The sequence below is a fragment of the Triticum dicoccoides genome, chromosome 1B (assembly GCF_002162155.2).
Source record: "Triticum dicoccoides isolate Atlit2015 ecotype Zavitan chromosome 1B, WEW_v2.0, whole genome shotgun sequence".
In the NCBI taxonomy this organism is placed as follows: Eukaryota; Viridiplantae; Streptophyta; class Magnoliopsida; order Poales; family Poaceae; genus Triticum; species Triticum dicoccoides.
The window spans coordinates 162,074,273-162,089,647 of record NC_041381.1 but is presented as its reverse complement, the minus strand read 5'-3'; the positions used below and the strand labels follow the sequence as shown (position 1 = coordinate 162,089,647).

Genomic DNA, 15,375 nt, shown 5'->3' with positions numbered 1-15,375 from the left:
GACCCTGGCCGCGGCCATGTGCACCCGCTGCTCCCGCCGCCTCTGCTCGCGTTGTCGCCTCCCTGATACGGCCCTGCGTCGGCGCTCGTCGCCGCCCGCGACCGTGCTCCGCTCCGCCCCGCGCATCTTCGCCATGGGACGCCGAGTGCCCGCAGCGTCGCCCCGGGTCCATCCCGACGGGCGCTGCGCCCGCTGCCCGCACGCCCACTCGGGCCGTCACCCGTTCGGGTGGCGCCCGTAACCCGCACGCCCGCATAGGCTCCAGTGGCCCTATGACAATGGCCCCACTCCAAAACGTTTTTTAAAAAAACGAAATAAAAATAAATATATAATTAATTAATTAATTAATAATTGATTAATAATTAAAATAGTTGATGAATTAATTAAGTTAATTAATCATGATTAATTAATCTAATTAAGTAGATAGTTTAATTAAACCCTAATTAGACTAATCAGTCAATGACGAATGGGACCCACAAGTCAGGTTGACCAGTCAACTCTGTTGACTGCTGATGTCAGCATGACATCATGCTGTTGTCATTAAATCATTTTCGAATTAATTAAATATTTAATTAAATTCCAGAAATTAATAAAATCTTTAGAAAATCATATCTTTTAATCCGTAACTCGGATTAAAATATTTTCAATATGAAAGTTGCTCAAAACGACGAGACGAACCCGGATACGTAGCCTGTTCGTCCACCACACACCCCTAACATATCAAACCCGCAACTTTCCTCCTCCGGTTCATCTGTCAGAAAACACGAAACACCGGGAATACTTCCCGGATGTTTTCCCCCCTTCACCGGTATCACCTACTACCGCGTTAGGGCACACCGAACACCGCGTATTGTCTTGTTACGCTTTGTGATGCTTTGATTGCTCTGTTATTTATTGTGTTCCCTCTCCGTTACTTCTTTCCGATAGACCCCGAGACTACCGGCAACCCCCAGTTCGACTACGGTGTTGGTGACTCGTCCTTCTTGCCAGAGCAACCAGGCAAGCCCCCCCCCCTTGATCACCAGATATCACCTATTCTACTCTATACTGCTTGCATTAGAGTAGTGTAGCATGTTACTGCTTTCTGTTATACCTATCCTGATGCATAGCATGTCCTTGTTACTACTGTTGTTACCTTTACCTGCAATCCTACTTGCTTAGTATAGGATGCTAGTATTTCCATCTGTGGCCCTACATTCTTGTCCGTCTGCTGTGCTATACTATCGGGCCGTGATCACTCGGGAGGTGATCACGGGTATATACTATATACTTTATACATGATACATGTGGAGACTAAAGTCGGGTCGGCTGGTGGAGCACCCGCGAGTGGATCTTTGAGGCGGAGCGACAGGGCAGGTTGAGACCGCCTAGGAGAGAGGTGGGCCTGGCCCTGTTCGGCGTTTGCAGATATTTCACACGCTTAACGAGATCTTGGTATTTGATCTGAGTTGGCTACGAGCCTATACGCACTAACCAACTACGTGGGAAAGATATGGGCACTCAGCGTCGTGGTATCAGCCGAAGCACTTCGTGACGTCAGCGATTGAGTGGCGCGCGCCGAATTGGACTGGAACACCACTAGGCTAGGTCTGCTTTCGGCCGCCCTCGCAACGTGCAGGTGTGTTCAGGGTGATGGGCCCAGAACCCTGGGCGCCTAGGTTTAGACCGGCGTGCTGACCTCTCTGTTGAGCCTAGGTGGGGCTGCGACGTGTTGATCTTCCGCGGCCGGGCATGACCAGGAAAGTGTGTTCGGCCAAATGGGATCAAACGTGTTGGGTAAGTTGGTGCACCCCTGCAGGGAAGTTGATCTATTCGAATAGCCGTGATCTTCGGTAACAGGACGACTTGGAGTTGTACCTTGACCTTATGACAACTAGAATCGGATACTTAATAAAATACACCCTTCCAAGTTCCACAGACAACCCGGTGATCGCTTTTCCATAGGGCGACGAGGGGAGGATCGCCGGGTAGGATTATGCTATGCGATGCTACTGGAGATGCTACTTGGAGATGCTACTTGGAGGACTTCAATCTACTCTCTTCTACATGCTGCAAGACGGAGGCTGCCAGAAGCGTAGTCTTCGACAGGATTAGCTATCCCCCTCTTATTCTAGCATTCTGCAGTTCAGTCCACCGATATGGCCCTTTACACATATACCCATGCATATGTAGTGTAGATCCTTGCTTGCGAGTACTTTGGATGAGTACTCACGGTTGCTTTCTCCCCCCTTATTCCCCCTTTCCTTTCTTTATGGTTGTCGCAACCAGATGCTGGAGTCCAGGAGCCAGACGCCACCGTCGACGACGACCCCTGTAGAACTTGCGTGGCCACACATCCATCTCAACATACGCATCTCCGCCATACAACATTGCGGGTCGAACCGCCGTCCTGTAGAACTTGCCTTTTAGCTTTTGTGGCACTCTCTTGTCACAGAGAATGCCAGAAGCTTGGCGCCACTTCATCCATCCGGCTTTGATTCGATGGTTCACATCTTCATCAATACCCCCATCCTCCTGCAACATTGACCCCAAATACCAAAAGGTGTCCTTCCGAGGTACCACCTGACCATCAAGGCTAACCTCCTCCTCCTCACAGCTAGTAGTACTGAAACCGCACATCATGTACTCGGTTTTAGTTCTACTAAGCCTAAACCCTTTCGATTCCAAGGTTTGTCTCCATAACTCTAACTTCCTATTTACCCCCGTCCGACTATCGTCAACTAGCACCACATCATCCGCAAAGAGCATACACCATGGGATATCTCCTTGTATACCCCTTGTGACCTCATCCATCACCAATGCAAAAAGATAAGGGCTCAAAGCTGACCCCTGATGCAGTCCTATCTTAATCGGGAAGTCATCGGTGTCGACATCACTTGTTCGAACACTTGTCACAACATTATTGTACATGTCCTTGATGAGGGTAATGTACTTTGTTGGGACTTTGTGTTTCTCCAAGGCCCACCACATGACATTCCGCGGTATCTTATCATAGGCCTTCTCCAAGTCAATGAACACCATATGCAAGTCCTTCTTATGCTCCCTATATCTCTCCATAAGTTGTCGTACCAAGAAAATGGCTTCCATGGTCGACCTCCCAGGCATGAAACCAAACTGATTTTTGGTCACGCTTGTCATTCTTCTTAAGCGGTGCTCAATGACTCTCTCCCATAGCTTCATTGTATGGCTCATCAGCTTAATCAAGCACTTGCACACAATCAAGACAAAAGAAACAGACATAGATACGGACACATCACACACACAGTCACACACACAACGTAGCACTTGCACACCAAAAACAGACTCCCTCCACATTTTCACATCCGGGCTTGGGACCGGCAGAGGCAGTGTTAAGCCACAACAACGAATCATTCAGCAAAGCATACAAGCCACACAGACACAGTCAAGCCACACACAATCATTGTCAAAATACAATACTCACACAGTCACACATCGCAGTCAAATGCACAATATTCACACAATCACACACACACAGTCAAACACACAGTAACGCATCACTGTCAAATGCAATATTCACACACAGTCAAACACACAATGACACACACAGATAGTCAAGCCACACACACAAGAGAGTCAAGCCACACAAAGTCGGACACACACAGAATGGAGCGCTTGCACACAAGAAACAGAAATATATAGGGGCACAAACAGAAAGCAAATACATGAAAGACCGAAGTAAACTCAGAAAGCTACAAAGAAATACCAGAACATGAATGACCAAACTGATTTCTCTCGAGGCGGGAGGGTGATTCAGATCTTCGTTCCTGAAAACGATTAGAGCTCGATTAGGTTGATCAAGCGATTATCTTCAACACTACCCACAAGATTGTAGGACTATGAACAGAAAATAAAAGTTAAATGTGTTCTTGTTCTACTTACTAGAGAAAGCAAGGCATGTAACATGAACAAAATTCTTACAGAAAATCTGGCTAAGGTAAGCCATTCATACCTAAAAAATTATACGTTTCAAGTTGACAACAGTGATTGCCTCTCATCGCTTCCAAGCCGGTGGCTAGCCTGAAATGGCATGAGCAACTTAAAATGTGAGTGACCACAATGTAAATGATTTATTCTTGAAAGCAAGAAAAGTATCTTACCTCATGAGCAGCAACAACAGTCATATTAGAAAAGAAGATCTAGATGACCTGTGATGTAATAAGCATCATATGAGTCAAAAATACTTGAGAATCAGTTTATGATCAAAGTTATCAAGGAATCAAGGATTCAGTTCAAAACAAGTCAGACAAACTGATCAAAATTCATAATCCGGCCATTTGAAAGGATAGAAACTTACCGATGATTTTGTGTATCTTGTAACTCCAATAATCCACTTGGTTTTGTCGTCTTTGACTTTAGCTATAGGTGAGAAGAACCTAAGAACAAATAGAAGTACCCGATTCCTGCAATATTCAAATGTGTGGTACACGTTATGATGTGCAGGAAAGAATGAGGAAGTGGCAGGGGCTAGGAATCTGGTAACAAAGAGGGCCAAGGCTAGGCTACATTATCCCAATAAGATGCAAGTTGTTTGACGGTACCTTCTAGAAAGAACTTTTGCTATTTCTGCCCATCTATTCCCATATACCCGATGGGCATTAATCAGTGCATGTTCCTCCTCAATAGTCCAAGCTTCTCTCTGTATGTATGAATTCAAAATAAGCTTCATATTTACCAATCAGCTCTTCACATAACCAGTGTGTCCACCTTGCAATGAGACCATTTTGTTGGTCCATACTGCAATTTGAGCACAAATATCAGGTGCCAATAGGTAGTTATGGATACAGCGCATCTAAAAACAGAAGTAGCAAAATTTGGCTAAATAAAAGTTTTGGACTGTCGCAAAATGTAAACAACGTAAATATACCTGCATTGTATGCAAACCCAACCCATCAGCATCATGTCTAGATCTAAATGGATGTACCTTAAATACTTAGAAAAGCGTTATTCCAGTGGTTGGACAACAATAATACAAAAAAGAGTATGGTATCCACATAAGACAAAATCACAAAAAAGTTTAGAAAAAAGAATAGTGTTAGATCTGTTCAAATTCAACAAACAACAATCAATCCTGACATATAAAACACAAGTTATACAAACCACACCGTCAAGCAAATGCAATACACGCATGGTCACACAAGCACACACCTAATCAAACACTTGCACACAATCAAGACAAAAGAAACAGACATAGATACGGACACATCACACACACACAGTCACACACACAATGTAGCACTTGCACACAAGAAACAGACTCCCTCCACATTTTCACATCCGGGCTTGGGACCGGCAGAGGCAGTGTTAAGCCACAACAACCAATTATTCAGCAAAGCATACAAGCCACACACACAAAGTCAAGCCACACACAATCATTGTCAAAATACAATACTCACACAGTCACACATCATAGTCAAATGCACAATATTCACACAATCACACACACAGAGTCAAACACACAGTAACGCATCACAGTCAAATGCAATATTCACACACAGTCAAACACACAGTGACACACACAGACAGTCAAGCCACACACACGAGTCAAGCCACACATAGTCGGACACAAAGAATGGAGCGCTTGCACACAAGAAACAGAAATAGATAGGGGCACAAACAGAAAACAAATACATGAAAGACCGAAGTAAACTCGGAAAGATATAAAGAAATACCAGAACCTGAATGACTAAACTGATTTCTCTCGAGGCGGGAGGGTGATTCAGATCTTCATTCCTGAAAACGATTAGAGGTTGATTAAGCGATTATCTTCAACACTACCCACAAGTTTGTAGGACTATGAACAGAAAAGAAAAGTTAAATGTGTTCTTGTTCTACTTACTAGAGAAAGCAATGCATGTAACATGAGCAAAATTCTTATAGAAAATCTGGCTAAGGTAAGCCATTCATACCTAAAAAATTATACGTTTCAAGTTGACAACAGTGATTGCCTCTCATCCCTTCCAAGCCGGTGGCTAGCCTGAAATGGCATGAGCAACTTAAAATGTGAGTGACCACAATGTAAATGATTTATTCTTGAAAGCAAGAACAGTAGCTTACCTCATGAGCAGCACCAACAGTCATATTAGAAAAGAAGATTTAGATGACCTGTGATGTAATAAGCATCATATGAGTCAAAAATATTTGGGAATCAGTTTATGATCAAAGTTATCAAGGAATCAAGGATTCAGTTTAAAACAAGTCAGGCAAACTGATCAAAATTCATAATCCGGCCATTTGAAAGGATAGAAACTTACCGATGATTTTGTGTATCTTGTAACTCCAATAATCCACTTGGTTTTGTCGTCTTTGACTTTAGCTATAGGTGAGAAGAACCTAAGAACAAATAGAAGTACCCGATTTCTGCAATGTTCAAATGTGTGGTACACGTTATGATGTGCAGGAAAGAATGAGGAAGTGGCAGGGGCTAGGAATCTGGTAACAAAGAGGGCCAAGGCTAGGCTACATTATCCCAATAAGATGCAAGTTGTTTGACGGTACCTTCTAGGAAGAACTTTTGCTATTTCTGCCCATCTATTCCCATATACCCGATGGGCATTAATCAGTGCATGTTCCTCCTCAATAGTCCAAGCTTCTCTATGTATGTATGAATTCAAAATCAGCTTCATATTTACCAATCAGCTCTTCACATAACCAGTGTGTTTCTAAATTAGTAAACATTCCCTGTTTGTCTTGCACAAAGGGGGAAATGCAAAATATAATCGATAAACCATAAAAATAAAACAATCAAAAGAGTACATCTATTGGCATTGCAATGAGACCATTTTGTTGGTTCATACTACATTTTGAGCACAAATATCAGGTGCCAATCGGTAGTTATGGATACAGCGCATCTAAAAACAGAAGTAGCAAAATTTGGTTAAATAAAAGTTTTGGGACTGTCGCAAAATGTAAAGAACGTAAATATGCATGCATTCTATGCAAACCCAACCCATCAAACCCAACCCATCAGCATTATGTCTAGATCTACATGGATGTTCCTTAAATACTTAGAAAAGCGTTATTCCAGTGACTGGACAACAATAATACAAAAAAGAGTATGGTATCCACATAAGACATAATCACAAAAAAGTTTAGAAAAAAGAATAGTGTTAGATCTGTTCAAATTCAACAAACAACAATCAATCTTGACATATAAAACACAAGTTATACAAACCACACCGTCAAGCAAATGCAATACACGCATGGTCACACAAGCACACACTCAATCAAACACTTGCACACAATCAAGACAAAAGAAACAGACATAGATACGGACACATCACACACACAGTCACACACACAATGTAGCACTTGCACACAAGAACCAGACTCGCTCCACATTTTTACATCCGGGCTTGGGACCGGCAGAGGCAGTGTTAGGCCACAACAACCAATCATTCAGCAAAGCATACAAGCCACACACACACAGTCAAGCCACACACAGTCATTGTCAAAATACAATACTCACACAGTCACACATCACAGTCAAATGCACAATACTCACACAATCACACACACACAGTCAAACACACAGTAACGCATCACGGTCAAATGCAATATTCACACACAGTCAAACACACAGTGACACACACAGACAGTCAAGCCACACACACAAGAGTCAAGCCACACATAGTCGGACACAAAGAATGGAGTGCTTGCACACAAGAAACAGAAATAGATAGGGGCACAAACAGAAAACAAATACATGAAAGACCGAAGTAAACTCGGAAAGATATAAAGAAATACCAGAACCTGAATGACTAAACTGATTCCTCTCGAGGCGAGGGTGATTCAGATCTTCATTCCTGAAAACGATTAGAGGTTGATTAAGCGATTATCTTCAACACTACCCACAAGTTTGTAGGACTATGAACAGAAAAGAAAAGTTAAATGTGTTCTTGTTCTACTTACTAGAGAAAGCAAGGCATGTACCATGAGCAAAATTCTTATAGAAAATCTGGCAAAGGTAAGCCATTCATACCTAAAAAATTATACATTTCAAGTTGACAACAGTGATTGCCTCTCATCGCTTCCAAGCCGGTGGCTGCTAGCCTGAAATGGCATGAGCAACTTAAAATGTGAGTGACCACAATGTAAATGATTTATTCTTGAAAGCAAGAAAAGTAGCTTACCTCATGAGCAGCACCAACAGTCATATTAGAAAAAAAGATTTAGATGACCTGTGATGTAATAAGCATCATATGAGTCAAAAAATACTTGGGAATCAGTTCATGATCAAAGTTATCAAGGAATCAAGGATTCAGTTTAAAACAAGTCAAACAAACTGATCAAAATTCATAATCTGGCCATTTGAAAGGATAGAAACTTACCGATGATTTTGTGTATCTTGTAACAACAATAATCCACTTGGTTTTGTCGTCTTTGACTTTAGCTATAGGTGAGAAGAACCTAAGAACAAATAGAAGTACCCGATTCCTGCAATGTTCAAATGTGTGGTACATGTTATGATGTGCAGGAAAGAATGAGGAAGTGGCAGGGGCTAGGAATCTGGTAACAAAGAGGGCCAAGGCTAGGCTACATTATCCCAATAAGATGCAAGTTGTTTGACGGTACCTTCTAGGAAGAACTTCTGCTATTTCTGCCCATCTATTCCCATATACCCGATGGGCATTAATCAGTGCAGATTCCTCCTCAATAGTCCAAGCTTCTCTCTGTATGTATGAATTCAAAATCAGCTTCATATTTAGCAATCAGCTCTTCACATAACCAGTGTGTTTCTAAATTAGTAAACATTCCTTGTTTGTCTTGCACAAAGGAGGAAATGCAAAATATAATCCATAAACCATAAAAATAAAACAATCAAAAGAGTACCTCTCTTGACATTTCTTGCCTATATGTCCACCTTGCAATGAGACCATTTTGTTGGTCCATACTGCATTTTGAGCACAAATATCAGGTGCCAATAGGTAGTTATGGATACAGCGCATCTAAAACCAGAAGTAGCAAAATTTGACTAAATAAAAGTTTTGGGACTGTTATAAAATGTAAAGAACGTGAATATACCTGCATTGTATGCAAAGCCAACCCATCAGCATCATGTCTAGATCTACATGGTTGTACCTTAAATACTTAGAAAAGCGTTATTCCAGTGACTGGACAACAATAATACAAAAAAGAGTATGGTATCCACATAAGACATAATCACAAAAAAGTTTAGAAAAAAGAATAGTGTTAGATCTGTTCAAATTCAACAAACAACAATCAATCCTCACATATAAAACACAAGTTATACAAACCACACCGTCAAGCAAATGCAATACACGCATGGTCACGCAAGCACACACCCAATCAATCACTTGCACACAATCAAGACAAAAGAATTAGACATAGATACGAACACATCACACACATGGTCACACACATAATGTAGCACTTGCACACGAGAAACAGACTCCCCCCACATTTTCACATCCGGGCTTGGGACCGGCAGAGGCAGTGTTAAGCCACAACAACCAATCATTCAGCAAAGCATACAAGCCACACACACACACAGTCAAGCCACACACAGTCATTGTCAAAATACAATACTCACACAGTCACACATCACAGTCAAATGCACAATATTCACACAATCACACACACAGAGTCAAACATAGTAACGCATCACAGTCAAATGCAATATTCACACACAGTCAAACACACAGTGACACACACAGACAGTCAAGCCACACACACAAGAGAATCAAGCCACACAAAGTCGGACACACACAGAATGGAGCGCTTGCACACAAGAAAAGAAATAGATAGGGGCACAAACAGAAAGCAAATACATGAAAGACCAAAGTAAACTCAGAAAGCTATAAAGAAATACCAGAACCTGAATGACTAAACTGATTTCTCTCGAGGCGGGAGGGTGATTCAGATCTTCGTTCCTGAAAACGATTAGAGGTTGATTAAGCGATTATCTTCAACACTACCCACAAGTTTGTAGGACTATGAACAGAAAAGAAAAGTTAAATGTGTTCTTGTTCTACTTACTAGAGAAAGCAAGGCATGTAACATGAGCAAAATTCTTATAGAAAATCTGGCTAAGGTAAGCCATTCATACCTAAAAAATTATACGTTTCAAGTTGACAACAGTGATTGCCTCTCATCCCTTCCAAGCCGGTGGCTAGCCTGAAATGGCATGAGCAACTTAAAATGTGAGTGACCACAATGTAAATGATTTATTCTTGAAAGCAAGAAAAGTAGCTTACCTCATGAGCAGCACCAACAGTCATATTAGAAAAAAAGATTTAGATGACCTGTGATGTAATAAGCATCATATGAGTCAAAAAATACTTGGGAATCAGTTCATGATCAAAGTTATCAAGGAATCAAGGATTCAGTTTAAAACAAGTCAAACAAGCTGATCAAAATTCATAATCTGGCCATTTGAAAGGATAGAAACTTACCGATGATTTTGTGTATCTTGTAACAACAATAATCCACTTGGTTTTGTCGTCTTTGACTTTAGCTATAGGTGAGAAGAACCTAAGAACAAATAGAAATATCCGATTCCTGCAATGTTCAAATGTGTGGTACACGTTATGATGTGCAGGAAAGAATGAGGAAGTGGCAGGGGCTAGGAATCTGGTAACAAAGAGGGCCAAGGCTAGGCTACATTATCCCAACAAGATGCAAGTTGTTTGACGGTACCTTCTAGGAAGAACTTCTGCTATTTCTGCCCATATATTCCCATATACCCGATGGGCATTAATCAGTGCAGATTCCTCCTCAATAGTCCAAGCTTCTCTCTGTATGTATGAATTCAAAATCAGCTTCATATTTAGCAATCAGCTCTTCACATAACCAGTGTGTTTCTAAATTAGTAAACATTCCCTGTTTGTCTTGCACAAAGGGGGAAATGCAAAATATAATCCATAAACCATAAAAATAAAACAATCAAAAGAGTACCTCTCTTGACATTTCTTGCCTATATGTCCACCTTGCAATGAGACCATTTTGTTGGTCCATACTGCATTTTGAGCACAAATATCAGGTGCCAATAGGTAGTTATGGATACAGCGCATCTAAAACCAGAAGTAGCAAAATTTGACTAAATAAAAGTTTTGGGACTGTTATAAAATGTAAAGAACGTGAATATACCTGCATTGTATGCAAAGCCAACCCATCAGCATCATGTCTAGATCTACATGGTTGTACCTTAAATACTTAGAAAAGCGTTATTCCAGTGACTGGACAACAATAATACAAAAAAGAGTATGGTATCCACATAAGACATAATCACAAAAAAGTTTAGAAAAAAGAATAGTGTTAGATCTGTTCAAATTCAACAAACAACAATCAATCCTCATATATAAAACACAAGTTATACAAACCACACCGTCAAGCAAATGCAATACACGCATGGTCACGCAAGCACACACCCAATCAATCACTTGCACACAATCAAGACAAAAGAATTAGACATAGATACGAACACATCACACACATGGTCACACACATAATGTAGCACTTGCACACGAGAAACAGACTCCCTCCACATTTTCACATCCGGGCTTGGGACCGGCAGAGGCAGTGTTAAGCCACAACAACCAATCATTCAGCAAAGCATACAAGCCACACACACACAGTCAAGCCACACAGTCATTGTCAAAATACAATACTCACACAGTCACACATCACAGTCAAATGCACAATATTCACACAATCACACACACAGAGTCAAACATAGTAACGCATCACAGTCAAATGCAATATTCACACACAGTCAAACACACAGTGACACACACAGACAGTCAAGCCACACACACAAGAGAATCAAGCCACACAAAGTCGGACACACACAGAATGGAGCGCTTGCACACAAGAACAGAAATAGATAGGGGCACAAACAGAAAGCAAATACATGAAAGACCAAAGTAAACTCAGAAAGCTATAAAGAAATACCAGAACCTGAATGACTAAACTGATTTCTCTCGAGGCGGGAGGGTGATTCAGATCTTCGTTCCTGAAAACGATTAGAGGTTGATTAAGCGATTATCTTCAACACTACCCACAAGTTTGTAGGACTATGAACAGAAAAGAAAAGTTAAATGTGTTCTTGTTCTACTTACTAGAGGAAGCAAGGCATGTAACATGAGCAAAATTCTTATAGAAAATCTGGCTAAGGTAAGCCATTCATACCTAAAAAATTATACGTTTCAAGTTGACAACAGTGATTGCCTCTCATCCCTTCCAAGCCGGTGGCTAGCCTGAAATGGCATGAGCAACTTAAAATGTGAGTGACCACAATGTAAATGATTTATTCTTGAAAGCAAGAAAAGTAGCTTACCTCATGAGCAGCACCAACAGTCATATTAGAAAAAAAGATTTAGATGACCTGTGATGTAATAAGCATCATATGAGTCAAAAAATACTTGGGAATCAGTTCATGATCAAAGTTATCAAGGAATCAAGGATTCAGTTTAAAACAAGTCAAACAAGCTGATCAAAATTCATAATCTGGCCATTTGAAAGGATAGAAACTTACCGATGATTTTGTGTATCTTGTAACAACAATAATCCACTTGGTTTTGTCGTCTTTGACTTTAGCTATAGGTGAGAAGAACCTAAGAACAAATAGAAGTATCCGATTCCTGCAATGTTCAAATGTGTGGTACACGTTATGATGTGCAGGAAAGAATGAGGAAGTGGCAGGGGCTAGGAATCTGGTAACAAAGAGGGCCAAGGCTAGGCTACATTATCCCAACAAGATGCAAGTTGTTTGACGGTACCTTCTAGGAAGAACTTCTGCTATTTCTGCCCATCTATTCCCATATACCCGATGGGCATTAATCAGTGCAGATTCCTCCTCAATAGTCCAAGCTTCTCTCTGTATGTATGAATTCAAAATCAGCTTCATATTTAGCAATCAGCTCTTCACATAACCAGTGTGTTTCTAAATTAGTAAACATTCCCTGTTTGTCTTGCACAAAGGGGGAAATGCAAAATATAATCCATAAACCATAAAAATAAAACAATCAAAAGAGTACCTCTCTTGACATTTCTTGCCTATATGTCCACCTTGCAATGAGACCATTTTGTTGGTCCATACTGCATTTTGAGCACAAATATCAGGTGCCAATAGGTAGTTATGGATACAGCGCATCTAAAACCAGAAGTAGCAAAATTTGACTAAATAAAAGTTTTGGGACTGTTATAAAATGTAAAGAACGTGAATATACCTGCATTGTATGCAAAGCCAACCCATCAGCATCATGTCTAGATCTACATGGTTGTACCTTAAATACTTAGAAAAGCGTTATTCCAGTGACTGGACAACAATAATACAAAAAAGAGTATGGTATCCACATAAGACATAATCACAAAAAAGTTTAGAAAAAAGAATAGTGTTAGATCTGTTCAAATTCAACAAACAACAATCAATCCTCACATATAAAACACAAGTTATACAAACCACACCGTCAAGCAAATGCAATACACGCATGGTCACGCAAGCACACACCCAATCAATCACTTGCACACAATCAAGACAAAAGAATTAGACATAGATACGAACACATCACACACATGGTCACACACATAATGTAGCACTTGCACACGAGAAACAGACTCCCTCCACATTTTCACATCCGGCACACAATCAAGACAAAAGAATTAGACATAGATACGAACACATCACACACATGGTCACACACATAATGTAGCACTTGCACACGAGAAACAGACTCCCTCCACATTTTCACATCCGGGCTTGGGACCGGCAGAGGCAGTGTTAAGCCACAACAACCAATCATTCAGCAAAGCATACAAGCCACACACACACAGTCAAGCCACACACAGTCATTGTCAAAATACAATACTCACACAGTCACACATCACAGTCAAATGCACAATATTCACACAATCACACACACAGAGTCAAACATAGTAACGCATCACAGTCAAATGCAATATTCACACACAGTCAAACACACAGTGACACACACAGACAGTCAAGCCACACACACAAGAGAATCAAGCCACACAAAGTCGGACACACACAGAATGGAGCGCTTGCACACAAGAACAGAAATAGATAGGGGCACAAACAGAAAGCAAATACATGAAAGACCAAAGTAAACTCAGAAAGCTATAAAGAAATACCAGAACCTGAATGACTAAACTGATTTCTCTCGAGGCGGGAGGGTGATTCAGATCTTCGTTCCTGAAAACGATTAGAGGTTGATTAAGCGATTATCTTCGACACTACCCACAAGTTTGTAGGACTATGAACAGAAAAGAAAAGTTAAATGTGTTCTTGTTCTACTTACTAGAGAAAGCAAGGCATGTAACATGAGCAAAATTCTTATAGAAAATCTGGCTAAGGTAAGCCATTCATACCTAAAAAATTATACGTTTCAAGTTGACAACAGTGATTGCCTCTCATCCCTTCCAAGCCGGTGGCTAGCCGGAAATGGCATGAGCAACTTAAAATGTGAGTGACCACAATGTAAATGATTTATTCTTGAAAGCAAGAAAAGTAGCTTACCTCATGAGCAGCACCAACAGTCATATTAGAAAAGAAGATTTAGATGACCTGTGATGTAATAAGCATCATATGAGTCAAAAATATTTGGGAATCAGTTCATGATCAAAGTTATCAAGGAATCAAGGATTCAGTTTAAAACAAGTCAGGCAAACTGATCAAAATTCATAATCCGGCCATTTGGAAGGATAGAAACTTACCGATGATTTTGTGTATCTTGTAACTCCAATAATCCACTTGGTTTTGTCGTCTTTGACTTTAGCTATAGGTGAGAAGAACCTAAGAACAAATAGAAGTACCCGATTCCTGCAACGTTCAAATGTGTGGTACACGTTATGATGTGCAGGAAAGAATGAGGAAGTGACAGGGGCTAGGAATCTGGTAACAAAGAGGGCCAAGGCTAGGCTACATTATCCCAATAAGATGCAAGTTGTTTGACGGTACCTTCTAGGAAAAACTTTTGCTATTTCTTCCCATCTATTCCCATATACCCTATGGGCATTAATCAGTGCATGTTCCTCCTCAATAGTCCAAGCTTCTCTCTGTATGTATGAATTCAAAATCAGCTTCATATTTACCAATCAGTTCTTCACATAACCAGTGTGTCCACCTTGCAATGAGACCATTTTGTTGGTCCATACTGCATTTTGAGCACAAATATCAGGTGCCAATAGGTAGTTATGGATACAGCGCATCTAAAAATAGAAGTAGCAAAATTTGGCTAAATAAAAGTTTTGGGACTGTCGCAAAATGTAAAGAACGTAAATATACCTGCATTATATGCAAACCCAACCCATTAGCATCATGTCTAGATCTACATGGCTGTACCTTAAATACTTAGAAAAGTGTTATTCCAGTGACTG

The 15,375-nt window shown here is 40.7% G+C and overlaps 2 protein-coding genes and 2 long non-coding RNA genes across 6 annotated transcripts; all 4 read right to left on the bottom strand.

Annotated features, from left to right (window-relative positions):
- Window positions 1–5,634: 5,634 nt before the first annotated feature.
- On the bottom strand, window positions 5,635–9,308 carry LOC119325609 (transcription factor MYB3R-5-like). 3 transcript variants are annotated; one of them, XM_037599342.1, is made up of 6 exons: window positions 9,043–9,308; window positions 8,851–8,911; window positions 8,593–8,690; window positions 8,349–8,454; window positions 8,151–8,198; window positions 8,004–8,070 (listed from the first exon to the last, which is right to left on the bottom strand). In XM_037599342.1, exons 1-5 carry the CDS (start codon window positions 9,075–9,077, stop codon window positions 8,190–8,192), a joined length of 309 nt encoding a protein of 102 aa, XP_037455239.1. In that variant the 5' UTR covers window positions 9,078–9,308; the 3' UTR covers window positions 8,004–8,070; window positions 8,151–8,189. The 3 variants fall into 3 exon arrangements, 1 of the variants encoding a protein (XP_037455239.1); XR_005157602.1 differs by lacking the exons at window positions 8,004–8,070; window positions 8,151–8,198; window positions 8,349–8,454; ... (1 more) ...; window positions 8,851–8,911; window positions 9,043–9,308 and adding exons at window positions 5,635–5,751; window positions 5,928–5,995; window positions 6,076–6,123; window positions 6,273–6,351; window positions 6,517–6,607; XR_005157603.1 differs by lacking the exons at window positions 8,004–8,070; window positions 8,151–8,198; window positions 8,349–8,454; ... (1 more) ...; window positions 8,851–8,911; window positions 9,043–9,308 and adding exons at window positions 5,635–5,751; window positions 5,928–5,995; window positions 6,076–6,123; window positions 6,273–6,334; window positions 6,517–6,607.
- Window positions 9,309–9,497: 189 nt separating this feature from the next.
- LOC119325636 lies at window positions 9,498–10,530 on the bottom strand. The gene is made up of 4 exons (XR_005157612.1): window positions 10,434–10,530; window positions 10,236–10,283; window positions 10,088–10,155; window positions 9,498–9,911 (listed from the first exon to the last, which is right to left on the bottom strand). It is a non-coding gene; the product is annotated as an uncharacterized LOC119325636 (long non-coding RNA).
- Window positions 10,531–10,705: 175 nt separating this feature from the next.
- LOC119325644 lies at window positions 10,706–11,324 on the bottom strand. Its single transcript, XR_005157616.1, has 3 exons — window positions 11,128–11,324; window positions 10,936–10,996; window positions 10,706–10,775 (listed from the first exon to the last, which is right to left on the bottom strand). It is a non-coding gene; the product is annotated as an uncharacterized LOC119325644 (long non-coding RNA).
- A 197-nt stretch (window positions 11,325–11,521) lies between these two features.
- On the bottom strand, window positions 11,522–13,474 carry LOC119325598 (transcription factor MYB3R-5-like). Its single transcript, XM_037599332.1, has 7 exons — window positions 13,209–13,474; window positions 13,017–13,077; window positions 12,759–12,856; window positions 12,515–12,620; window positions 12,317–12,364; window positions 12,169–12,236; window positions 11,522–11,992 (listed from the first exon to the last, which is right to left on the bottom strand). The coding sequence occupies exons 1-5, from the start codon at window positions 13,241–13,243 to the stop codon at window positions 12,356–12,358; spliced, it is 309 nt and encodes a 102-aa protein (XP_037455229.1). The 5' UTR covers window positions 13,244–13,474; the 3' UTR covers window positions 11,522–11,992; window positions 12,169–12,236; window positions 12,317–12,355.
- Window positions 13,475–15,375: the final 1,901 nt, after the last annotated feature.